Source organism: Tripterygium wilfordii, chromosome 2 (assembly GCF_013401445.1).
Source record: "Tripterygium wilfordii isolate XIE 37 chromosome 2, ASM1340144v1, whole genome shotgun sequence".
NCBI classification, from domain to species: Eukaryota; Viridiplantae; Streptophyta; class Magnoliopsida; order Celastrales; family Celastraceae; genus Tripterygium; species Tripterygium wilfordii.
Genome location: NC_052233.1, coordinates 975570 through 999503, shown reverse-complemented (window position 1 = coordinate 999503; position 23934 = coordinate 975570). Strand labels below are relative to the sequence as shown.

The following is a 23934-nucleotide window of genomic DNA, read 5'->3' as shown; positions in this document are numbered from 1 at the left end:
AGAAATGTGGGAAAAAAACAATCGGTGGCTGTGAAATCATTGAGAATGTGAGACCTTCCTCAACCATAGCTTCCTTTTAAAGTTAGATTATCATATATATATATATATTGACATTCTAATATGATCTTTTTTTGCCAATACATAAGCATATGTGTGGCTTTATGAGGAGGAGGAGATGATGCATCAAGAAGCTCTTTTTATTGGTTTAGTGCATGTCTTTTACTTTGAGAAACTGTTGGTTTTATTATGTAAGTTAGTTGTTTTAAGATTATACCAGATAAATACAGTTGAAGTCTAACTTTTGTGAACAATTATTAAATATTTAAAGTTGTTATTTTATGAACACAGTTCATGTTACATCTTTTTTACCGTTTTTGATCAATGTCGGCATTTTATAATCATTAGTGGTATTTTTTGAATGCCAGACCAACACCATTATTGACCATTCCTCTATTTCGATATACCTGTTTATGGTAAAAAAATCGTGGTCTGAAATAGGAAACACCATCATCCATTATCTTCATTATTGCACAAAATACGGACATTCACATAGATGAATTGATAGTGTAAATTCTAAGGGCTTGCCTAGATTGATGTTTTAGAGGTTAAGTGAGGAGGGTTAAGGAGGGTGGATTCATTATTCCGCCTTGCTTGAATTGTAAAGAGGGAGAGTTGAGTTAAGTGGGGGGAACTTTCACCCTCACTTAACTCTCAAACTCTACATTTTGTAACCCCTCAATTTGAAAGGTTTGTAAGGTGAAAGAAAATTTTGTTTATAATTTTCAAAATCATGCATAAATTTTTTTCATTCATTTCAATTTAACTCCCCTTAACTCTACCTCCTATCCAAGTAAGGGTGAGTCAAGATAATTCCCTCTCATAACCCCCTCACTAACTCTCCCTTCATTAACTCTACTCTACTCTTCATTTTACAATCCAAACAAAGTCTAAAGCAAAGAGTTTGATTGCAAATTAGCGGTTGGGCGGCCGCAAAATGATGCTTCCAACGATAATGTGTTTACTTAAGCTCACACTTGTAATGCATATATGGCCCTTTGGGAAAATCTCACAAATACATGACAAAAAGTGGTAACTACTATTATTTTCCATGAAGAAATGGGAGTGAGAAAAACCAAAACGACATTACTTCAATTCACTAACTTCAAACCCAAACGAAGCAAAACCACAAAGCAACTTTTTTTTGGTAGGCAAGCAAAAGTGGATGGGAACTCGAATATGGATATCACCCAATTCGAATATATGTCTTAACCATCTCGGTTTAGGGGTTGTCGGCAAAGCCAAACCCCCGCTGCTATTTTGAGTCTGTAACTACGACCAATTTAACACACTCCTGAAGCCAAGACTCGTGACAATAACATCTAAGAAATGAACCCAACTCAGCAATTAAAAGGCCCAGAAGGAACAAGCTGTTTACACAAAGTAAGATATGCAAGATAAAGTATACGATCCTTAGCCCCAGTTCGATGATTCCTTGTATGCTTACAGAAATACTTCAACTGATCAAGTGTGCAGCACCCAATACTCTGCCCAAGTAGCAAAAACAGCCAGTTAATCTCCCTCTTCTTACTAATCACCGGCTTCGCACTGTTCTCTTGCTCACAGAACCTACACGTAGGCAGAACCGGATTCATCCAAATACTCGGTGCTCTCTCATGCATTCCGCTCTTCTTCTCCAGCAAATACGTCGCTACCGCATCAAATCTCTCTCTCAAATAATACTCCATCTCATACTGCTTCTCGCACCTCTTACATTGAACCTCACCCGAAATCGTCGATATCCTCTTTGACAACAAATACTCCAAATTATGCACGGTTGCGCGCCGATTTGTGGACCACGGGTAGGGCGCGGGGATCGTGTCGCTCTTACCTTCACCTGGCGCCTGCGTTGGGTTACGCCGAGTACGAGTTTGGCGCGGCGCGGGTTGGGGTTCGGGTTCGTGGTACACTACGGGCTGAGACGACATTGATAAAGAAGGGATGTAGATTTGATGCGACGGGGAGGGTTGGAGAGTGAGTTGAGGTGGTGGTTTGCGGAGCAAGTTTTGCATAATCGACATTGACGACTGTTGTACTGACTGTGATATCGGTGGCCGTGGCGGTGAAGGCAGTGTCAATGACGGCTGCTGCGAATGTGAATTTCCCGGAGACGAAATCCTCCTGCCTCTCGATGGACGGAACGAGAGCGAGAGAGAAAGCAATTCGTTATCTTCATCTTCTTCCAGCTCTCGAAACGCTGTGATTTCATCGCTAGTATGCCTCCTCTTCCTGTTGATTTCGTCTTCTCTGCCGTTCACGCCATTGTTGCTCATATTGAGAGATTAAGTTTAGGGTTTTAAGAATCGAAGAGGACTTTCACGTAGTGTTTTGATAGAATGCAAGAGGAAGTGGTGGTGTTTGAATGAAAAACAAATGCATGTGGGGTTGGATTAGATTTCATTCAAATTACAAAATTATTGATCGACTATATAAATGAGCACATCTCTCCATTTACTCTAAAACCCTGCTCTTAATTAGATATATTAGGACTCTATCTCATATTTAATTGGATAATAGATAACTACTATTTTACAAATTTATATTTGAGAATAACTACAATTAGATAAGATTAAAAAAATTTAGTTTAATTTTATTCGATTAAATCCTTTTTTCTATTGTTTGATATTTAATATTTAAAATTACAATGATTATTTATTATTAATTTAACATTTATCCTATGATAAATATCACTAATAACAATCTGTGAATGTTTAAACTAAACAACTACAATGCAAATGAGCCATTGGTTGAGTGATAATGACTTTGCATGACTTCAAGTCATGGGTTCTAGTTTCATCTCCTGAATATTTATAAGGAGATGTGAGGGCTTAGTCTGCCCCTGCGAGGGCGTGATTTGTGCCTCCTGCGTGAGGTCTATTGACACCTGTACTTTCATAGGCTTGATCTGATGGTGTGTCGTACATTGTATTTGTACTTGTATTTAAAAAAAAACTAAACAACTACAATTTGTGAATGTTTTTTTTAAAGGTTATACAATTGATTGTATTAATTAACCCAATAAACTAGGTAAGTGAGCCTCATAGGCATTTGGGCCACCATAAATATGAACTACAATCAAAAGGATTAAACCAAAAAAAAGAAGAAGAACATAAACATTAAAAACGACCATCGCCGGACACTCCCAGATGACATCATATTACACCGGACATCGTTGGACTCCACCAGTTTACACCGGTTGACAAAGACTAAATAGAAAAACAACATAGAGATTAAAACTTGGATCTACATCAAGGTTCGTGGCTTCTCTTTCAACAAGAAAGGTCGATCTCCCTCAGATCTGAAAGTCTCATCATTATAAAAGCAAATATATGTCAGCGGATCACACCGTAATACTAAATTCTGTGAATGTCAAAAACTAAACAACTAAAATAATCATATGATATTAGAATACTAAATTCTATAAATGAAAATGACAAAGGGCCTAAAGAGATGGTAGCCCAACATAGCTCAAGTCTACATGACACGGGTTCCAGCACTACAGTAGCCCCAATTGTAGTTCAATCGTATGGTGTGTATTGATCTTCACAATTGGATGGCCAGCAATTAAAGCATATTTATATTCCTTTTTTAATGAAATTAAATCACAAAAAAAGCTGATTTTTCCCCAAAAGCCCTCTTCATCGTTCCCTCTTCGTCATTTCCCTCTTCGTCGTTTCCCTCTTCTTTTGGAAAACTCGTTCCCCCCTCTTCCATTGTACGATTTCGGAGATGCAGAACTCGAATCCCCCCTCCTCAATTGTATGAAGTCGGAGATGTCTCAAATGGAGGCCGATGTCAATATGCGAACCGACATCACAGACAATGGTTCTCTCAAAATAACGAGTCTGATAATGATATTGGCCTTCCCACTAATACTGGATCATGATTACAAGGCAAAACCACTACAAGACTGGTAATGGTTTTTTATATGTTTATTTTACACAGTACCTTGATTTTGAAGATTTTCAAAAGGATTATTGTGTAGATAAAGAAGTAAATTATTCAGAAAAATTATTGAGGAAGAAGGGGATGGAAAGCCTAAAATTGGGATGTAGTTTGTCAATTTACCAGAAGCTTGGGAATTTTGGAAGAAGTATGGGAAATTTATGGGGTTTGGAGTGCGAAAGGATTACATCAATTGAAGCAAAAAGGATGGAGTGTGTACTAGTGCAGTTTTTGTTTGTTGCAAAGAAGGTAAAAGATAGGAGGACAAACGGAGGATTGGTAGCATTCATCGTTGGTGTAGTACCCGGTTTCGTCCGGCCAAAAAAATACAAAATACAAAAAATAATAATAATAAAAACAAATATATTAAAAATATATATATCATATAAAAAAATATAAAAAACAAATATAAAAAAGAAGGAAAAGATAAAGTGGCCGAAAGTAGGGTAAAAAAAAAGGGGAAGTGAAAAGGGGAAGGAAAAGAGAAAGAGAAAAGGAAAAAAGGGGGAAAAAAGAAGAATAAAAAGAGGAGGGAGGCGTGAGTAAAAAGGGGGTAGAAGAAAAAAAAAAGAAAGAAGAAAAAGGAAGAGCAGGGAGGAGATTTTGGGAGAATAATCGCAGCCGCCGCACACTAGTAGAAAATAAATTTTGAGAAGTGGATTCACGGCTGCTAGGAAAGAAATCGGGAGGAGAAAACCAAAGAGAAATAGCAGAAAAGTCGGGAGAAGGTAATGATCCATTCATACTTTAATCCCTGGTATATCTCCTTGCTTCTTTTTCTTTGATCCCATTTCTATATTGTTCGGGTCCCATTTCGGTTTTGCTTCCTTCTACTACGTCTGATCTCGATCTATGAGACTCTGTTAGCATGATGGTGATGCCGGTTTTCTCTTGATTTTAAGGTTTGATCTGCATGTATTTGTTTGCATGCTGTGTTCATATTTGTCTTTCGTCTATATTTGATTTTAAAACCTGCTTTGATACCCGGTTTTGGCATTAGTATTCATTCTTTGGTTCTGATTTTTTGGTTGGGATCTGGTTGATGCCTGGCTTCTAATATAAAGACTTTAATACTTGATTTGGATATTTGGCTTTGAAGATACCGATTACTTACTATGTTGAAAGCTGATATTGATATTTGATTATGATTTTCCTGGTTTGGGTCTTATTCGCTTATGATACTGAAATCTGGATTTACATATTTGCTGAAATGCCCGGTTATAATGTTGGGGGTTTTGATGGCTGACGTGTGATACTAGATCTTGAAATCTGGTTTAGATAAAATTATGCTGATAATGATGAATGGTTAAGCTATTAAAGATTGAGGTTAGGTTCATATTTATATTGACTTTATGGGTTTAAATCTTTGTTGGATCATGCTCCGGGTGCTTATGTGTGTGTATATATATACGGTGTACATGTATATGTGGTGTGTGAATGTGTGTGTTGTGCGTGTATATATATACAGTGGGTGTATGCACGTATATGTATAGTGTATTGTGTTTGTATATGTATATGTACCAGCTTGTGGATGTGTTTATATATGTATATGTGCATACATGATATGGTTGTGTATGATATTGTATATGTTTATATGTGTATATGAATCTTTAAATATGGAAGTAATTTGATATTATATTTGAATACCTATTTGACCTTCCTCTTGTTGAATTTTGCTACGTGGATTGGGCTTGGCTCCATCGGGATCGGGCTTGGATATTATTTGGACGAGTTGATGGAGGCTTGAGCAATTTCAAGATTTTGTTTGGTTTATTGCAATTTGTGTATATTTGGCCCCCCCATATTGTGTAATTTATCTTATTCATGTCGATTTGTATAATTTCGACATTTATTATTTGGATTATTTGTACAAGTGTGGATTATGAATATATAGGCTTAAAGTTGAATATAGGTCATTTCAATTAAAGAAATCATAAGTTGATTTCCTTTATTTGAATTATGAACCTTATTTGATTTCATTTATGAATTTGCCATAAGTTGGCAATAATAGGTTAAATTGATAGATGACACTTTTCCAAATAATCATTTATACCATAAGTTGGTATTTAAAATTAAACCTACCAAAAGTTGGTAGGTCATTTTATCATTTATGCCATAAGTTGATATTTAAAATTAAACCTACCAAAAGTTGGTAGGTCATTTTATCATTTATGCCATAAGTTGGTATTTAAAATTAAACCTACTAAAAGTTGGTAGGGCATTTTATTAAATAAACCATAAGTTGGTATCTAAAATTAAATCTATCAAAAGTTGGTAGGACATTTTATCATTAACACCATAAGTTGGTGTTTAAAATTAAACCTACCAAAAGTTGGTAGGACATTTTATCATTAACACCATAAGTTGGTGTTTTAAATTAAATCTACCAAAAGTTGGTAGTGTGTCTCCAAATAAACACTATCATAAGTTGATAAGTGTGTTGCAAGTAATAATTCAAACTTTAACAATTATATCTTGCAAATAGCAAGTATCCATAAGATAGCCATGAAATTAATCAGGGTAACCGTTTTCAAACGGGAGTTGTGGGGCGCCTAACACCTTCCCCACACTCAATCGATCCCCGTACCCTTTTCTCTGGTTCGCAGGTCTTTACGGTGTCCAATTGCACCTTAAATCAATTGGTGGCGACTCTAAACATTTTTCATCCTCCAACGCCGGTCCGCGTCGTGACCCCGGTTGCGACAGTTGGGAAACAAGATCACAATGCCAAGTAAAGGTGAACATAGCTTTGGACAGAGGGAGTCAGAAATACAAGATGAAAAATTTTGTTGAGGAACACAACCATGAACTTGAGCCTCCAGAGACTCATCATATGATAAGATCCTACAGAGAAGTGAGTGCATCTTATGGTTTGGCAATTGAGTTGGCTAGCGATTCTGGACTCACTCCTAGAGCAACCCATGAGTTATTATGTAAAGAAGCAGGGGGAGGGCAAAACTTGGGTTCATCATGGAAGATCAAAAGAGTTATTTGTGATCAAGAGAGAAAAAAAATATGGCATATGGTGAGTTGGGAAATATTGTGAAACTCTTTGAGGAGAAAAAATGAAGGATCCTGGATTCTTTTATTCTATGCAATTTGATAGTGATGAATAAGTCACTAATATATTCTGGTCTGATTCAAGAATGATTGTTGATTATATTGACTTTGGGGATGTACTCACCTTTGACACTACGTATGACACCAACAAAGAGTTAAGACCGTTGGGTGCATTTGTTGGTTTTAACCATCACAGGCAAATGATGATTTTTGGTGGTGCTCTTATGTATGATGAAACTGCTGATTCGTTTGCATGGTTATTTGAAACTTTCTTGAAGGCTCATGATGGTAAGAGGCCTCAGACAGTGTTTATAGATCAAGATGTTGCTATGTTGAATGCATTGCAAAGAGTGTGGCCTGATACACGACATGGGTTATGCATTTGGCATCTAAATCAAAATGGAATCAAGCGTTTGGATTGGTGAATGAAAGAAGGTTCTACATTTTTGACTGACTTAAAAAGTTTATGTTTGAATATGGCGAGGAGGCTGAATTTGAAAGGCAATGGAAGATGTTGCTTGAGAAACATAGTTTGAAGGATAACGAGTGGTTACTTCGTATGTATAGTTCGAAGTAGAAACGGGCAAGATGCTACATGAAGTATGCATTTACGTTGGGTATACGAAGCACACAACTTAGTGAAAGCTTGACTAGTGACTTGAAAGACTACTTGAAGTGTAACTTCACTATCACCGATTTTTTCAAAAATTTTGATAGAGTGGTTGAGCAGAAGCGTGAGAAAGAGTTGGAGGCTGAGTTTAAAGCTCGCCAAAGGGTACCTCTAGTGGAGTTCTATGATTCTCCTCTTTTACAACAAGCGACACAAAGGTACACGTCACCAATTATCGCACTTTTTCAAAATCACCTTCAACATACATTAAGAATGGTGTTTAAAATGAAGGATGAAACTCAAACCACACATGAATATGTTGTTTGCCTTCATAACGTAAAAGATAGAGAGTTTAAAGTACTTTGTGACCCAAAGAAGGAGTTTATCAGTTGTAGTTGTAGAAAATTCGAGAGAATGGGTATTTTGTGTAGCCATGCACTTAAATATATGTTTGTGTATATAATAAATTTATTGAAAACAATTTAAAATATTTGAGTCGGGTATGGAGTGGAGCCACCATCCCATAATGAAAAGCAAATGTACGTGAGAATTGGGTAGGATTAGATTTCTTTCTAATTTCGAAAGTATTGACTTAACTATTCAAATACCTTCTAGTACACGTAAGATTCAATTGTTGTATCACCAAAAGAAAGTTGTCTCTAGTAGCAACGTCCTGCAAAAACATGTTTCAAAACACCAACTGGCACATACTTGTCCAAAATACATATAGTTGCAGATTCCAACATCATAAAACATGCTATCCTACATAGTAACTACCATTGCATCCATAATAAAGTAGTAAACTACTTTTCATGTCTTGTGACACTTTCTTGAGTATAATTCATCATTACTATGTACCTGGAATCAGAGGTAGTAGCTTCAAGAGTAGAAATGGTTTCTGGCAGCCTCATGGCACTCTCCTTGGTCCTTTTTCCAGGACTGGTGGCTGGTTGTTTGCCCTTATCAAATGCCTCTGGAAACAATCTTCTAGGAGGGAAACTTGAACCATGGCGTGTAATCTCCAATATACTGCATGTTCCCAACCAAGGCTTGCTTGAACCTGAATGAACATCTCCACCTTTGTCCCTCACAGCACCTCTAATCATTCCAACACCTCTACCACTCATGACATCTCTGCCTCTAACAACACCTTTGCCCCTCACAACACCTCTCCTGGTACCATCCATCTCAGTAATAGTATTGTTGCTAGCAATTCCATCATTAGTATCCTTATATTAACTGCAAAGATTGAACACATCACAATCAATACTCAACGAAATAATAGAAAAACAAACCACAAAGGAACACAGAAACAGCACAATCGAGACAAAAATGGAACCACAGAACATAAGAGGACCACCAACACTAAAGAAAATGGAAAAATCCAAACTAGTGTTTCGTAAGTGGAAGACAAGCATAACGGGTTACACCGAAATCCCCAACAAACAACGATTTGTGTCACCCAACACCTCAAATAAAGAAATAATAAATCAACTCTACACATATTTAGTTCGAATAAAACTTACCTAAGAAACAGATGCCTCTTAGCTTACTCTCGTGTGGTGGTTGTTCACAGTTTTGATGTCTTCGTTGAAGAAACAAGGGTTTGTTAGCAAGGATTGTCAGAAGCTTCGTTTATGGAAGATAAAGAGTCAGAATGATTTCAAGGAGATAAATTTAGGGTTAGGGATGAATTTTGCGAGAGTGTGATAATTTAGGATTGTTTTTACCCGCCTAAATGAATGCCACATCAGCACCACCGTCAATAAACGTTTGACACAGTTAACAGATTTCGTCTGTTCAAATAGCCAACTAGGATGGTTGATTGCCCGTTTGGGAGAAAACTGCTCGTATGATGATTTTGAAACAAATCCAAAAATATGATACTCAAGTTGAAACGTTTAAAAAAATGGTGACCGAGTTGGAGTGAGACAAATAATTCAGTGACGAAAAGTGTTATTAATCCAACTTGGTGCTAGAAAAAAAACATTATAAATTGAGTTTGATGGGCTTTTTTTAAAAAGGGTTTGATGGGTCTTACCTTTTGACTTCTAGTTCCTCAACGGGCTCAATCTAAACTGGCCCAACAGGTCCAGGACAGAATGGCTCTATGGGCTCTCTTACTCTTGCACCGGCCATTGATTTTTCTTGCCCAACTCGCATTGCATAAAGCAATTACAAGGTTCGGCTTCTGCTGATTTGCTCCCGAGAAGGCCGAAATGGACAACATTGTAGATTCCTTGACCAGCGCGTATCAGGAATTTGTGGCTGCAGCAGCTAATGTTCTCGAAATCAAGGAGCTCTCCGGAGGCCAAAAGACGGTCGCCACAGACATGGCCCTCGAGAACTTCAAGCAGAAGTGGGAGCTGTTCAGGGTTGCCTGCGATCAGGCGGAGGAATTCGTGGAGTCTCTGAAGCAGAGGATAGGGTCCGAAAGCCTAATTGACGAAGCCACTGGTGCCTTGGCTGGTGGGAAGTCGGGTCATGCTGCTGCTAACACCGGCCTTGCTCCAATTTCTGCACTCCGGTTGGAGCAGATGAGCAAGGCCGTGAGATGGCTGGTGATTGAGCTTCAACAGGGGTCTGGAGCCGCCGCTGCTGGTGGCTCTGCCCAAAATAATCCCTCCACTGCTGCCCCATTTGACGCTAGGTTCTCAGAAGATGCAGCTCCATAGGTAATTATGATTCCATCGAGATATAATAATTATATTGTTTTATAATCTGTAGAGTTTGTTTACTCAAGAATCTGAAACTTATGGAATTTTTTTGTAAGAATTCCCAGTAAGTTCTTGATTGTATTTTGAGTACTAAATTGAATAGAGGAACTCAATTGGTATGCATGCTTATGAATTATGATTGCGATTCTGTTAGGTAATTCATTCCATTAGTTGTGTTAGTTCACAAATTCTGTGCATAGTCTGTGCATAGCTTGTGGGTTGGCCAACTTGTAGAATACTTCACTGAAGTGGGAGGTGGATTGGAACTGCTAGATGTGAACCTGGATTATTGCTTTTGTTACGATGTTATAGTCCAATTCTCCCCAAACTTAAGCTAATGGGAGAGGTGAATTTTAGTAATTTAAACATGTTAGAACACACTGAAAAACTGCGATGAGCCTATGCAGTGTTGGCAAAGATGCATACGGTAATCAATGTAAGAGCCGCAGTGCTAAATACAAGCCGGTCCAGGTGGGTGAGGCTATATGTCCTGAGGATTTGGGTTTGTTAGAATTGTTGATAAGCTAATTTGGTTTTTGTATGTGCTCATCATTGATCATGTCTGCATACAAGTGATTTCTGCTATTTATCTAGGATTCTTGTTTCCATTCTCAGAGTCTACATGTTTTAATGTGCTACGGGTATTTTGAGGTCATTATCTAGACTATAATATGATCATCTCACTATCTGTAAATCCCCTTGCTAAACAGTTTTTTTCTTTACTGGACTTTTCACATAGTTGACAGTAGAAAGTTTAATTTATGTCTCTGCATTTCACACTCACTGTGAAACTATATAGTGCCTACGAACAATTGTAATTAAATTTTGTGGCTCTAAAGTTCCAATATATTGTCACACCAACCTCAAAGTACTGACAGCTACTTCTATTCAGCTAATTTTGATCGTTATGGTTAAAAAAAATGCCACTTATTAAAGCACTTTTCCTTGTCAAATATCCCTGTCTGCGTCCAACATATTCCCTTTTTGTTATGAGTTCCTGTGTTCATCTTTGTTGCCTCTTTGATGAATTTCTCATTATGTGGAGTGGAACTGTCGAAAGAAAATTTAATCCGCCTCTCTGTTTTGGTTCTAGTCCATGCAGGCTGTGCTAAATATAGGTCTCTAAATCCAAGAAAGAAAAAGGGGCTGTGATACGGTTCACGTTGATCTGCAAAGTTGCAGGATAATTGTTCTTACTTCTGTCTGGGTTGCTGTTAAACTTTGTAGAATAGAGGTAAAGGATGCACTTTGCAATAATTATGGTAGAAATGAACTAAGACATGTTCAGTGTTTTTATGTATTTATCTATCATCTTATCAGTTTTGATTTAATGGTGTAAATCTGTCAGTTTATGGGGGTTGAAACTAGCAAGGTTTGCTCTCTATGGGATCTATTCCTGATTTTTCTGTTGCTTTATTCAACTGGGGTAAAAATTGGGGGCAAAGCAGTTGGACGCTGAGTGTAAGGTGCTTATGTATAATGTACTTTTAGACTACTTTATGGTTATGTAGATTGTATGCCTTCCGATCGCTCACTTATCGGGATGGAGGAACTCTGCAATTCGACATTTTCTTGAATTCGCATCTAATTGTGTAGAAATAATATGACAGAGTGGTGTGGTGTGGAAAAAAAAGCTGATGTTGCACACCTCCATAGTTGTATGCGGATTTCAAACTCTGGGGAATTGCATAGCCCGATCCCTCTAATTACATTGCTGATAAGTGTCTTTTCTTTCTTTTATGCTTCTTTTTTTTTATGGGATAGATAATGAAGATAAATGCTAACAATTTATCGGTGCAAAGAATTCCTATTCTCTGATTCTGGTTATTTTTATATTGCAAGTGTCACTAAAGTTATTTTAAGTGAATACTTTTTTTAATACTAAAGTAGTGAAAGTTTTATTTTTGAAATTATTTTAACTTAAATTAATATAATTTTAAAAAAAATTCAAATAACCTAATTCTATTATGTCTCTACTATTTTAATTTGGTCATTAATTAGATAATAAAAAGAACTCTTACATCAACAAAATCGATTCAATTCAAATATTGTTAATATGCAGTTTAATGGGGCATTTGGTTCATCATTGTGTGAGATGAGCATGGGAGGACGAGGAGATGAGTGTGAGATGAGTATGAGATGAACATGGTCTTATTTGGAATAAAATAAAGAGTGAGCATGAGAGTGAGAATATTAATAGTACAATTTTCATATTATCTTTTTTTTTCTTTTTAAAAAATAAAACAATATTTTTTAATAAGGGTAAAATAGTCTTTTACTTATTAAAATTTATTCTCTTGTGGAGAATAGTCATTCTCACCATTTTGGTGAGCTTGGCTATTCTTCACAAAGGAAGAATAGAGTGTGGAATGAGTTTGAGATTACATCCTTTAAAACTCAATCAAACAAAAGAATATATAATCTCACCCTCGTTCCCCCGTCAAAACACTAACCAAATGCCCCGTAAGTGTTTAAGAATTGTAAAAATACTAGAGATATGTTTGAACTATAATTTCAGAGATAAAAAAATTGTTAATTAACTCTCAATTTTACTTTTATATTATGCGCGCAGCAATAATTATTTTACTTTTATTTTTTCAAAAAGGACAAAATTATATGGTTTTATTATCCGTTAGCAAAAACTTCATGGTGTCAAGAGGACTAATCGAAGAATGATGACCATATTTTATCTTAGGACTAATCGAAGAATGATGGCCATATTTTTAAAGTGGGGATAAAGAGGAAATATCCAATCGAAAAATGATGACCATATTTTATATGAGGACTAATCAAAGAATGATGACCATATTTTTTAGGTGGGGATAAGGAGGAAATATGCAATCAAATTTAATGAGACTCGAAGGAAAAATCGATCAAACGGCCCATTAACTTCTTCTTTCACCACTAACAATAAGAGTTGACTTGGTTGACAATCAATTAGATTTGTTCATTTGGTTGATAATCGATTGGATTAGACATATCTGTGTTCAATCTTTGATTTCAATCCATAACTAATTCTCTATGTATATTTTTTTTTAAAAAAAAAACCCTTCTCCTTTCACCACCAACGACCACACAATAGAGAATGGGAGATAGCTTGATTGGTCAAGTTATCTGTTTAGTATCTTGAGGTCTATGGTTCTACATTTATCAAGAGGTTTGAGATTTGGATAGTTTTTCATCCGTTGTGTCTGTGGCCTATGACCCTTTCAAAAAAAAAAAAAAACACACAATGGCGCACGAGTCGAGTCCCGTTGATCGTGTATGTCATTAGAATCGCATGGGACTGCACTGCGAGGTCTGCATAGAGAGACAGACAGTTTGGTGCGATCTCACTACGGCACCTTCAATAGAGGAGACTCACCACGCAACAACCAGAACGAGCCCTTTGAGCGGAGAACTAGGTGATTACCCTCATCACACATTTCCCCTCTTCCCTTCCCTTAAATCGTTCTCTACCTTTCTAGTCCGACTGTAGCTTTTCGAGTTTGGAATCATATACTGAATCGATCTGTTTCTGTTCGATAAGTCGAAGAGTTGAAATTGCTGTTTTTCTAATGAACAGAGTGATGGATTTTGAAGCTGAATTGCAGAAGGTGTATGCAGTGTTTGCTCGGGTAAGTACGTTAGCTGTTATTGCTTCTTTCGTCTCCATCTGTGTAATTTTAGTTTGCAATTTTGGTTGTGAGGGCATCGAATTTTGAATGATAGTGCTTGCCGTTGAAATTGGGAGTATATTCGCTTGCCGTTGAAATTGGGAGTATATTCGAGCAATTTCCTGTTCTGTCCGTTTGGTATCACCTTTGCTATATATTTTTCCAGGGGAAGCAAAATGTTTGTGTCTTTTTTCATGTTTGAATGAGCCATTTGTCCTTCAAAGTGAACTTATTTGATTGCATTACTGGAGTAATTACAGTTGGACATTTTTCATCGTTTTATTTGAAGGTTTTCACAGTAGCAGACCAGATATCACAAATCCAATGTATGCTGCATGTGGAGGCTATCCGAAAAATGTGAACGTTATGACATGGATGAGCAAAAAGACCTGATAATGCACTATTCTCTGGATTCTTTATTAGCTTTGTTGAATGTTCTAATACTGGGGTATTTCTTGCTATGTAGATGCAACCTCATCCAAAAGTTGGTTGAGGCTGAACATTACTTATATGATATTTATTTTTGTTCGTTTGAGTTAGATATTCATTTTTAATTGCAACATTTTTGCAGATTTGCAATCTCGTGGTTCGACTATTGTGGCATTGCCTACATTTTTTAGTTAGCTTGTGGTACTTTGGGTTGCATATAGCTGAGGTGCTTGAAAGCTATCTTATTTCTGCTGGAATATTTAAGCGTTACCGGGCCCTCAATATACACAAGCTCCGTTACCTGGCCATTGTAGTGGAAAGTGAGGATGCCTACCAAATTTCAAAAGTTGTCCAGCTTTTGCAGTGGTTGGCAGATATTGGTGTGACACACGTATGCCTCTATGATAGAGAAGGTTAGATTGCCCGAGGATGAAACTAAATGCTTAATCCTTTTCTCCTAATAGTAAGTTCTTTGCTTCTCTAATTTCTTGAGCAGTTTCTTTTTCTCTGTCTTCTTCTTTTAGGCATACTGAAGATGTCAAGGGGATCTATATTGGACAAATTGAAAAACGTGAAATTATTTGAGGTATCTCATCTGTTTTTGTGGTAATATTTTTGTCTTATCAATTTGCCATTATTTATAGAAAGGTTTCAATCACATACAGGCATTGTTTGGCTAATGGTAGCCAGCGTTGGTTCATTGAGAATTTCAAATATGTTGCAGCGGATATTTATATTCTGTTTCTATATAATATTATCCGATCCTATTTTTTGGGATTAGGACTCATTGTTGTTGCATATGATTTTTGCTTCTAATACACAACGTAATTAGATGATAACGTAGTTAGCTTTCAAGCCTATATTAAAATAAGTATCGGTACATTTACATGCTACTCAAAGTTACATAATCAACAAATTAAGCAAATTGGTCATATGTTTGTTTTAGATATTGTTCTTTATGGTGTTATGTTCTGCATTTCAACTGCACTCAGTGTAATCTTACTATGCAATTGCACACATCATTGTTAATGCCAAAGCTCTCACCAGCGTATTATATATTTTATGCAGGATGTTGATGAAAATGAATCCCTAACGGACCAGCAACTCATGACACTAGAATTTGCTTCATTCTCTGATGGAAAGGAAGGGTTGGCCAAGGCAGCAAACTTACTTTTTAAGGAGTATTTGAAGTTGGGTGGACTCAGCAGAGAGCAGGAAGAGCAAATCTTTACTGAATCACACTTGACTGAGGCACTAAGAACTGTTGGTTCGTTTTCTTTGTGAATTTGCTTGATGTTCTGAAGCAACATGTTCTTCAAAATATTATTGTTTGACCATACTGTGTGCTAAATGTCATTTATTGTTGTCAGGTTTCAAGGGGCCAGACCCTGACCTCCTTCTTGTTTATGGACCTGCAAGGTGCCACCTTGGTTTCCCTGCGTGGAGAATTCGATATACTGAGATTGTGTAAGTTTTCTTGATGCATGTTTGAATGAGATAGATATATATCTTTATGTTTTCCTTCTGATTCCGTCTGGGTGGTGACTTTAAGTTTGTCATAAGCAGTATGAAAAATGAAAAACCAAGGAGTTTATCCATCTATACCGGTAGTCTGATTAATGAGGCATTTCTCCAATGGATATAGGCTCTCCATGTCTGTTTAGGTCAGTTTAGTCACCATTATTGATCAGAAGCTCTAATCCTAACTTTTCACTATAGATACCTTAAATAGTTTAGGATGTTATTTTGTGAAACTCTCCTTTTGGTCTTCCTCAAATGTGCTTTGCATCAAATTATGAACATAGAAGTTAACATGAATTTTGTTATTGTCCGAGTTTCTTCCCTATATTTTGCATACATTGATCGCTCAGTCCTGGGCATTTTCTATTATAGGCATATGGGACCTTTGATGTCCATGAAGTATGGTTTACTCATAAAGGCCATTTACAAATTCACTATGGTGCGCCAAAATTATGGTAAGTTGTTTTCTATTTCCCTTTTGTGATGGCTATTTCTTTTGTTTAAGATGAAAGTACACTAGTAAAGCATCATGGGGGAGAAGAAAAGTTCAGAAAGAATAGGAGGTAATTAATGGTATTACAAACTTGGTTCACAAATATGTAAAAACCTGTACGAAGATCCCGCGAGGATTCGGGTTTTTCACAAACTATTCTGGGACTCAAACGTGAAGTTTTTCAGCTTGTCATCATTGTAAACTCACTGGAATGGTATTGTTACTACAAGATTGGCGTCAAGGGCATTTTATTCTAACATTGCTCTTAAGCCTCTGACATGCATGGTCTATGGTGGCTAAGTTTAATATTGTAAGTAGTGGTATGATTTGCTTCGCTGGTTTTCCAATAATTATCTTGCAGGTTTTTGAGCTACTACAATCATATTCATGGGCAGCCATAGTCAGCTTCATTAAAGGGGCACCAGAGTCTCTACACAACTTTTACTAGTTATTTTGAGCATTTACAGAACCTAGTGAATTTTAAACTACTCACTGATATGTACATAGTTAGTCGACTAGTTTACCATAAAATGTCTGTTGTTACTTAAAAATTACCAAGTATGGTATCTTATGAAATGCTGTATACCAATGTGCTTGCTCAAGTATCCAATTAATGGACAACAAGAGCTGGAACTTTAAACTGAATGTTATGATTCCTTAAGAGGAATAAGAACAGTAATGAAAACACTATTTTCTTGTTGCATCCAAGACTACGCAAATTAACAGAGACATTGAAACACTTGATGGTTTCAAATGGAAAAAAAAAATGTATATATTTTAACAGCCTTTTTCTGCAGAACTTTGAGAAATCCCTTGAGAATAAAAAGTGAAATACAAGGGAACGTAGACACCACCTCTACCAGCTTCACCTCTCTCCGATTCTCCAAAAATTTTAACCAGCAGCATAACATATTAGATTCCTCAACCCCTTGTCAGATTGATTTCCACATTATGGTTGCTCTAGCAAACTTCTCACAAAGAATGATAAAACCCGCAGCACAACAACCATGTTTGTTAAAATCAAAAGTTTGCGCTATTACCATTGCGATGCACGGATATATATAATTACAAATCCGGATCACAATGGAGTTGCTTAATTCATTATGAAAACAACCTGCAATACGTAAGATCACCACAGCACCTCACCATCTTAGGCATGCGTGGCTTCAATATTCTGTTTCCAAGATACCATCAATAAGACCAAAGTCCAACGCCTGCAATGAAAGTAGAGGAGCAGTAAAAGTAGTGTAGTTAGTAATTTCATGTGTCAACTCCTGTGCTCAAGAACTAAGCAGTTGCATTGCAGATAAATCCAGGACCCAAAAATTAGCAACAACCAATGATATTCAGGACACTATTGAGAGCTATATATGCAAGACAAAGAAATATCAGTTTTACAGAGGACTCCCCGGCTTAGATATTCTTGCCTACTGCCAAGGTTATCATGATTCATAACATTTTTGTAGTTGATGAAGCTCTGATTTAGAATTTTTGGTGGCTTATAAAATTCTGGAAGCCGACTCAGAATTTTAAAATAATATCTGGAAGCCAGCAGCTAAAGTAAAATGGAAGAAGGGATATGCTTTTTTCAAATTAAATATATTGGCTAAAAAAGCAGGCAGCTAAGCCTTCTACAGTGACCTCTAGCTTGCACTTTTCCTGCCGAGAATTGGATTCCTTTTCTTTCCCCCATCCTGGCACCCCATCAAGCACCTATATGTCATGAGTGAACCCAAAAATATGATACCTTTTCCCCAGCACAGAAAGAATCAAAAAGACCCTTGAACTTTGAAGTTTGATCACCGGGTCGATTGAGCCCTTGTACTTCATTTCAGAACAAAAAAGTCCTTGAACTATTACGAAGTGTGTCCGTTAGCCCTGGGTTACATTTGCCATCCAAAAGCGCTGACGTGACATTGTTTTATTGCTTGTCACCCTCCCACTTTAAAATGGAATTCTTATTAAGCAATATATATCAGATATCAGCTTACAGAATGTTAGCAATGCAAGCAGCTCTTGGAAAAGTTTCCGATTTCAAAAATTCCTTCCTTCCATTGAAAATGGAATGAGGCAAAGAAAAGAGAAGAGCCAGCATAGAAAACAATACATCATAAGGTGAGGATGACAGGGCGTGCAGCTGTACCTCAGGAGCAGATAAGAAACGATCCCTCTCAGTGTACTGTTGCACTTTCTCAACAGGTTGACCAGTAAAAGCAGCATACATTTTGTCAATTTTCTGCAGTAAAGTATCAAATAAAGAATGCAAAATAAACCATATGTTACTAATCAGCTAAAAAAATTTATGAGTAGCTTGAGAGACAGCAATGATTATAACAGAAAATGGAGAGATTGCCAATGCAAGAGAGTGATGTGAATGTGAATGTGAATGTGAATTGTGAAAGTATTTCATAAAATGGAAGATGCACAACAATTTATTAAATATTTTCTGCCATAACATTGGAAAATCTGAGATCATTAAATCTTAAAGTAGTTTAAGAACTAGCATATATGTCAGGCATACTGGCATACAACTCTGATTTCTCCATGAAGAACATAGATATTACGTAGTTTAAGAAACATTAGAAGTTTTATTTTCTTAGTAAGCAAATTGAGCCCTTATTCCCACATAGGATTAACTGATTAAGTATTAACACATCTGACCATTCCAGTATCCCAAATGGCTATTCATTTCCAAAACCTTAGATTGACCCAGAGAAATATCATTTTTTAACTTCGAAGTGTTATCAAGACCAAAAATTACTTCCTTTACTGAGCTTCAGTCTGAAAATTAGGAAATATGCTGTTACTGAAATCATCTAGAACTCATCTAGAGCATGCAAATAAATCAGAAAGAGAGACTGACATGGCGAGATTGAACTGCTTCATTTACTTGGCGTCTCACATCCTCCACATGACCCTACAAGCAAGCAATAATGCTTAGTCAAATCTACGGTTTAAAAAACACATTATCTTGTCTACAAAGTACCTACTCTATGCACAGCACTGTACATTATGACCAATGTTCTTCAATTACATGCAACAGGAATTTAATTTTCACATATTCTCAAGATAAAAAGGTAAACAACATAAGAGAATTAACTAGATTAGAAATACAGAAAGCAGTTGTAATTTAAGCGATGTCATCAAGGGTATGCAAGACTAGCTATGTTCAAGTGCGGAAGAATATGGCTGTCCAAAAAATTTTGTTACTTTAATTATGTGAGCATTCATTTTCGTGATTGAAACATCTTGGCAAGGATAAATACAACCCCAACAGATATAAAATGTTAAAAAAAACACAACTTCCCATTGGCACTAATTAAGTTTGATAATTCTGTGGGTTAAAAAAGAGATTAAAATAAAGAGCTGTGGATACATGCATTTATATAGCCGAAGGTAGAAAATTTTAATAATAAATGCATTTGAACGCAGCTAATCAGTCAAGAAAGGAACTCTAGATACAACCTGTACTAAAAAATGTGGGCACGAAATTAGAAATCATCTTGCAAAATTCTACAAGACATACTAAAAATGGCTAAAAAAGAAAAGAAAAAAGGCATGACTAGTTCAGTTTCATATATTCAGTGTCGTGACACAATTAACAATTTGTTTACCAAGCAGGACAACGTAGAAATGTTAATTCAATATTATAGTAAGGCAGTCCATGAGCATATGTAAGTTCATAGTTGTGACTTGTGAGCATTGGGTAAGTTTTAGTGCTTCCATGTGTGCCTGCACAGAAACTTGTAATTTAACATGTTAGTCTATGAAACAGTCTCTCCTCATAAGTTACACCATTTAGTCAAACTTTTGTTACATATAAAAAAAATCCAATATCACTGAATCATTTTAAATTGTTCCCTTTCAGACGAATTAATATCATAAAATCATATAAAGACTGCATAAAATTATTAATGGAGTTTTTAATTCAATTTCAATGATCCTTCCTCTACGTCAATCGCACTTCAGTGATTAGCTATTCCCAAATTACATAAAACTAAATTTATCCATTTGAAATAAATAATTGCTTAAAAATTAAAGGATTTGAACAACTGAATTTGAGGGAATTAAGAGAAAAGAAGAGGTTTACCATATCATCCAAATAGAAACACTACACTTATGGCCATCATTGCATAGTCTGCTATCCCCACACTTACTTTTTTTCCAATGTATTCAAAATAAAATGTCTCAAATTCAATCTTCAGTAAATTTCTTCTAGCTGTTGATTTCATCAACTATAAGCAATTATCTATTAGAATGCAGTATACAAGCCAATTTAGAAGTTATTTCTTACCCCACATCCACTCTGTGGTTGATGTACCATAATACGTGCATTTGGCATTGCATAACGCATCCCCTTTTCTCCACCAGCAAGAAGAAGTGCTCCCTGGCTTGCAGCTACCCCAAAACATATTGTGCCAACTTTAGGCTTTATCTGACCACATAAGAAGTCCTTCTTTCACACTTTTGGCTTTATGAAAACACACAAAATCTAATCAGAATTCCAGAACACACCAAAGACTAACATCACAGATGCAGCACCCAAGTTGAAGGTGCGAGTGGTAAAGTATTGACATCAACCAATCAAACCCCAGCAATTAGCCCTTATTTTAGACAACATTATTTCAAGAAGACCCTGGCTCTTGTAATAGATTTTTCTATGATGGAATCCCACAGTCAATGCTACACTACCACAACATAGCTACTAATTTACTTCGGGCCAGTGCACAAGGATCCAGCCAGGTTTGGGGAGGGTAAGATCTAGGTAGATTTACCCTTGCATTGCTATGAGGCTGTTTTAGGGGTTTAAATGAGGGATGTCCAGGGTGCAACGGAGCAATCTTACCACCACAAATCATTAACATAACACAATCATCTGATAATAAAAGCAGTAGCAATAAAAAAATCAAAATGCAAAAAACTTACCCACGACATGCAATCATAAATTGCCAATACAGAGTAGGTGCTACCACCAGGGCAGTTTAGATATATCTGGAAAGTGTATGAGAGAGTTAAAAAGTTTTCAAGAAAGCTATAACGTTTAGAGCAAAAGGCTGATTGCAAGAGTCCAAGTGAATGAAGTACGAACCAGAATATCTGCATCTTCATCAATAGCTGCTAGAGTCACAACTCACAAGTCACAAGTTGAGATATAACTCGCTGAGCCACCGGGGAATTGACCGGCTGCCCAATAAATATTATGCGATTCCTCAGTAACACAGAAGCGAGATCCAAAGGTCCCCCAGGAGTCATGACTGCTGGCATTATGGGAGGATTACTACTTTTGGCTGCGATTGTTCTATAACAAGTAGTATACCTTTCAGCATAAATTTATATACAGAACATAGAAGGTCAAGAAACAGTGAACAATGTTTTTGTAATGTGAGCTTACTGGATAATGTCAATTATTATTTATGAATCTGGTAAATTGATGGAATGTTACATGTAATAGCCGCAATGCTTTACAATGAAACCCAATTTTTCCCCATGCCCACCACTAGACTAATTTAGTTATAAGTTTCACATCATTCTCGAATGAATTCATTAATTTTTCCATGATTAAATATTCATCTTCACGTGAAAACAGACGTGATAATGCATCTCACCATAAGAAGCAGGGATAGTCACAAGAAGTCAGTAACTTGCGATACCAATGGCAAACCTCTATGTAACTTTTTAGACCATTTTGGAAGAAACAATTGAAGCAAATACCAGGAAAATGGGAAAAGCAGTAGACCTTGGATAAGAATCAAGAAAATTCTTCTCATCAAGCTTTAGTGTTAACCCAGGAGCTATACTAGACAATCCTGGATGCAAAAGAATAATCACAACATAGTCATTCAATTCAAAACCAAGAAAACCCTTTTCATCCAGATTTTGTGCTAACCCAGAAATTGTACTAGACAATCCTGGATGCATAAAAGCTGGAAAGCACGGACACTTGCATTGATAGCCAATGCAAGTGTCCGACACTTGATTTTGCACGACACTTGCCCGACAAGTGTCGGATACGTGTCCACGTGCCATGCAAAATTTTATTTATTTGAATTTTAAAATTTATTGTCGGACACGCGGTGCAAGCGTGTCTGACACTCCAAAACCAAAATATTTAATTTTAAATGGTCAACTTTAAAGTTGACAATTCCTAATCCTATTAAAAATGGATCACAACGACTACTCCTAACCCTTTTAGAAATTGATAAAAAGAACAATATTCTCTTAACCCTTTTAGAACTCCTAACCCTTTTGGAGTTCTTCAAATAGCCAATTTGCATTTGATGAACTAGAGTTAGAAGATGTTATTTTTGATGACCAAAGGATGGAGAATATTGAAGAAAATCCAATTGAAGATTTAGATGCATGAAATTAATAATTATTTTTGGATCTTTTGATTAATATGATGTTATAATATTTTGATTTATAGTTGGATATTTATATGAATTAAATTTAAAAATATATTTAATTGATATTTATTTGTCGTGTCCTTGACGTGTCGTATCCTTAGAATTTTGAGAATTGGCGTGTCGGCGTATCCGTGCAGTGTCGTGTCCGACACTCGTGTCCGTGTCCGTGCTTCATAGCATAAAAGCATTCACAATATAGCTATTGACTTCATATGCACATTCAAAGACATCCATATTATGGACACCATCATTGCTGCATGTCTGAACTTATTACATTACCAATTAATGGAACACGTCAGTTGAAGGTCTAAAAATCATGGCATAATCGCATAAGTTATTGAAAGAACAAGGCTCACATATATATTCCACTAAATCAGTGGCAATGTGGCATTGACCTCAAAATATCCAAATTAATCTCCAATTAAACTTGAAAGCCAAACTAGGTCGAGCTTGAATGGAACCGCAAACAACATATTGTATGCAATTATGCAAATGAGTACGCATGTATCAATATTCAAACAGATAAATGAAAATCTACCAATTGCCAGAAAATTACCATGTGGACTTTGCAAGGAAGAGACGACGGAGCTCGTGGAGTGTCTGTTCGTACGGAAAATAAATAGAAATTAACACACAATAAAAACTCATAAGCAGATGCTTTCGTATGTAGATATATACCTGTTAGAAAAGACGGAACGAGAGCGGCTTCTGCGGTGAGAAGAAACGGAGAAGCTCACGCTCGCCGAGAGAGCTGACGCTACCATTATAGCTGCTGTGGTGTGTATCTCTGTGTCTCCCTGGTTCTCAATTTGTGAAAATTTACAGATGCATTGCCGGGAAAGGTATTTTTCTTTTTTTGGAATTCCAAGGGTAATGGACCGGCCAGCCCAGTGGATGTGGGCCTTAACAACATTAGCCACTAGCCCACTACTGACGGACTTAAGGCAGTTAGATCACCTAGTGGACTAGCCCATGATATTGCCGAACGGGCAATGCAGGGTCCAGTGGACTTCTCACATTCTCATTGCTATCTTAACAATGT

General features: G+C 36.6%; 5 protein-coding genes across 6 annotated transcripts; 3 read left to right on the top strand and 2 right to left on the bottom strand.

The window, feature by feature from the left end:
* Positions 1-1397: 1397 nt before the first annotated feature.
* Positions 1398-2330, bottom strand: LOC119980055. The gene has a single exon (XM_038822714.1). It carries the CDS (start codon positions 2328-2330, stop codon positions 1398-1400), a length of 933 nt encoding a protein of 310 aa, XP_038678642.1.
* Positions 2331-6778: 4448 nt separating this feature from the next.
* Positions 6779-7487, top strand: LOC119980047 (protein FAR1-RELATED SEQUENCE 5-like). The gene is made up of 2 exons (XM_038822703.1): positions 6779-7044; positions 7148-7487. Exons 1-2 carry the CDS (start codon positions 6779-6781, stop codon positions 7485-7487), a joined length of 606 nt encoding a protein of 201 aa, XP_038678631.1.
* Positions 7488-9847: 2360 nt separating this feature from the next.
* LOC120006668 (mediator of RNA polymerase II transcription subunit 32-like) lies at positions 9848-11977 on the top strand. 2 transcript variants are annotated; one of them, XM_038856810.1, is made up of 2 exons: positions 9848-10347; positions 11492-11977. In XM_038856810.1, exon 1 carries the CDS (start codon positions 9892-9894, stop codon positions 10345-10347), a length of 456 nt encoding a protein of 151 aa, XP_038712738.1. In that variant the 5' UTR covers positions 9848-9891; the 3' UTR covers positions 11492-11977. The 2 variants fall into 2 exon arrangements, with proteins under 2 accessions (XP_038712738.1, XP_038712730.1); XM_038856802.1 differs by having other exon boundaries at positions 9852-10347; positions 11483-11977.
* A 1661-nt stretch (positions 11978-13638) lies between these two features.
* Positions 13639-17178, top strand: LOC119981863 (dehydrodolichyl diphosphate synthase complex subunit NUS1-like). Its single transcript, XM_038825007.1, has 8 exons — positions 13639-13793; positions 13955-14006; positions 14617-14887; positions 14999-15060; positions 15543-15741; positions 15845-15941; positions 16368-16450; positions 16850-17178. The coding sequence occupies exons 1-8, from the start codon at positions 13654-13656 to the stop codon at positions 16855-16857; spliced, it is 912 nt and encodes a 303-aa protein (XP_038680935.1). The 5' UTR covers positions 13639-13653; the 3' UTR covers positions 16858-17178.
* Positions 17179-17725: 547 nt separating this feature from the next.
* LOC119981872 (ATP-dependent Clp protease proteolytic subunit 6, chloroplastic-like) lies at positions 17726-23708 on the bottom strand. Its single transcript, XM_038825014.1, has 8 exons — positions 23571-23708; positions 23449-23492; positions 22201-22295; positions 21415-21480; positions 20783-20923; positions 19352-19405; positions 18632-18724; positions 17726-18201 (listed from the first exon to the last, which is right to left on the bottom strand). Exons 1-8 carry the CDS (start codon positions 23654-23656, stop codon positions 18082-18084), a joined length of 699 nt encoding a protein of 232 aa, XP_038680942.1. The 5' UTR covers positions 23657-23708; the 3' UTR covers positions 17726-18081.
* Positions 23709-23934: the final 226 nt, after the last annotated feature.

What these genes read in the sequence shown, in the direction of transcription:
- LOC120006668 (XM_038856810.1), top strand. Translation starts at nt 9,892, where the DNA reads ATGGACAACATTGTAGATTCCTTGACCAGCGCGTATCAGGAATTTGTG.
- LOC119981872 (XM_038825014.1), bottom strand. Translation starts at nt 23,656, where the DNA reads ATGGTAGCGTCAGCTCTCTCGGCGAGCGTGAGCTTCTCCGTTTCTTCT. An exon ending in CGTTCCGTCTTTTCTAACAG is followed by an intron (nt 23,493 to 23,570) that starts GTATATATCTAC and finishes CCGTACGAACAG; the next exon opens with ACACTCCACGAGCTCCGTCG. An exon ending in TTTATGATTGCATGTCGTGG is followed by an intron (nt 20,924 to 21,414) that starts GTAAGTTTTTTG and finishes TTATGTGGTCAG; the next exon opens with ATAAAGCCTAAAGTTGGCAC.
- LOC119981863 (XM_038825007.1), top strand. Translation starts at nt 13,654, where the DNA reads ATGTCATTAGAATCGCATGGGACTGCACTGCGAGGTCTGCATAGAGAG. An exon ending in AAAACGTGAAATTATTTGAG is followed by an intron (nt 15,061 to 15,542) that starts GTATCTCATCTG and finishes TATTTTATGCAG; the next exon opens with GATGTTGATGAAAATGAATC. An exon ending in ATTCGATATACTGAGATTGT is followed by an intron (nt 15,942 to 16,367) that starts GTAAGTTTTCTT and finishes TTTCTATTATAG; the next exon opens with GCATATGGGACCTTTGATGT.
- LOC119980055 (XM_038822714.1), bottom strand. Translation starts at nt 2,330, where the DNA reads ATGAGCAACAATGGCGTGAACGGCAGAGAAGACGAAATCAACAGGAAG.
- LOC119980047 (XM_038822703.1), top strand. Translation starts at nt 6,779, where the DNA reads ATGAAAAATTTTGTTGAGGAACACAACCATGAACTTGAGCCTCCAGAG. An exon ending in ATGGTGAGTTGGGAAATATT is followed by an intron (nt 7,045 to 7,147) that starts GTGAAACTCTTT and finishes GTCTGATTCAAG; the next exon opens with AATGATTGTTGATTATATTG.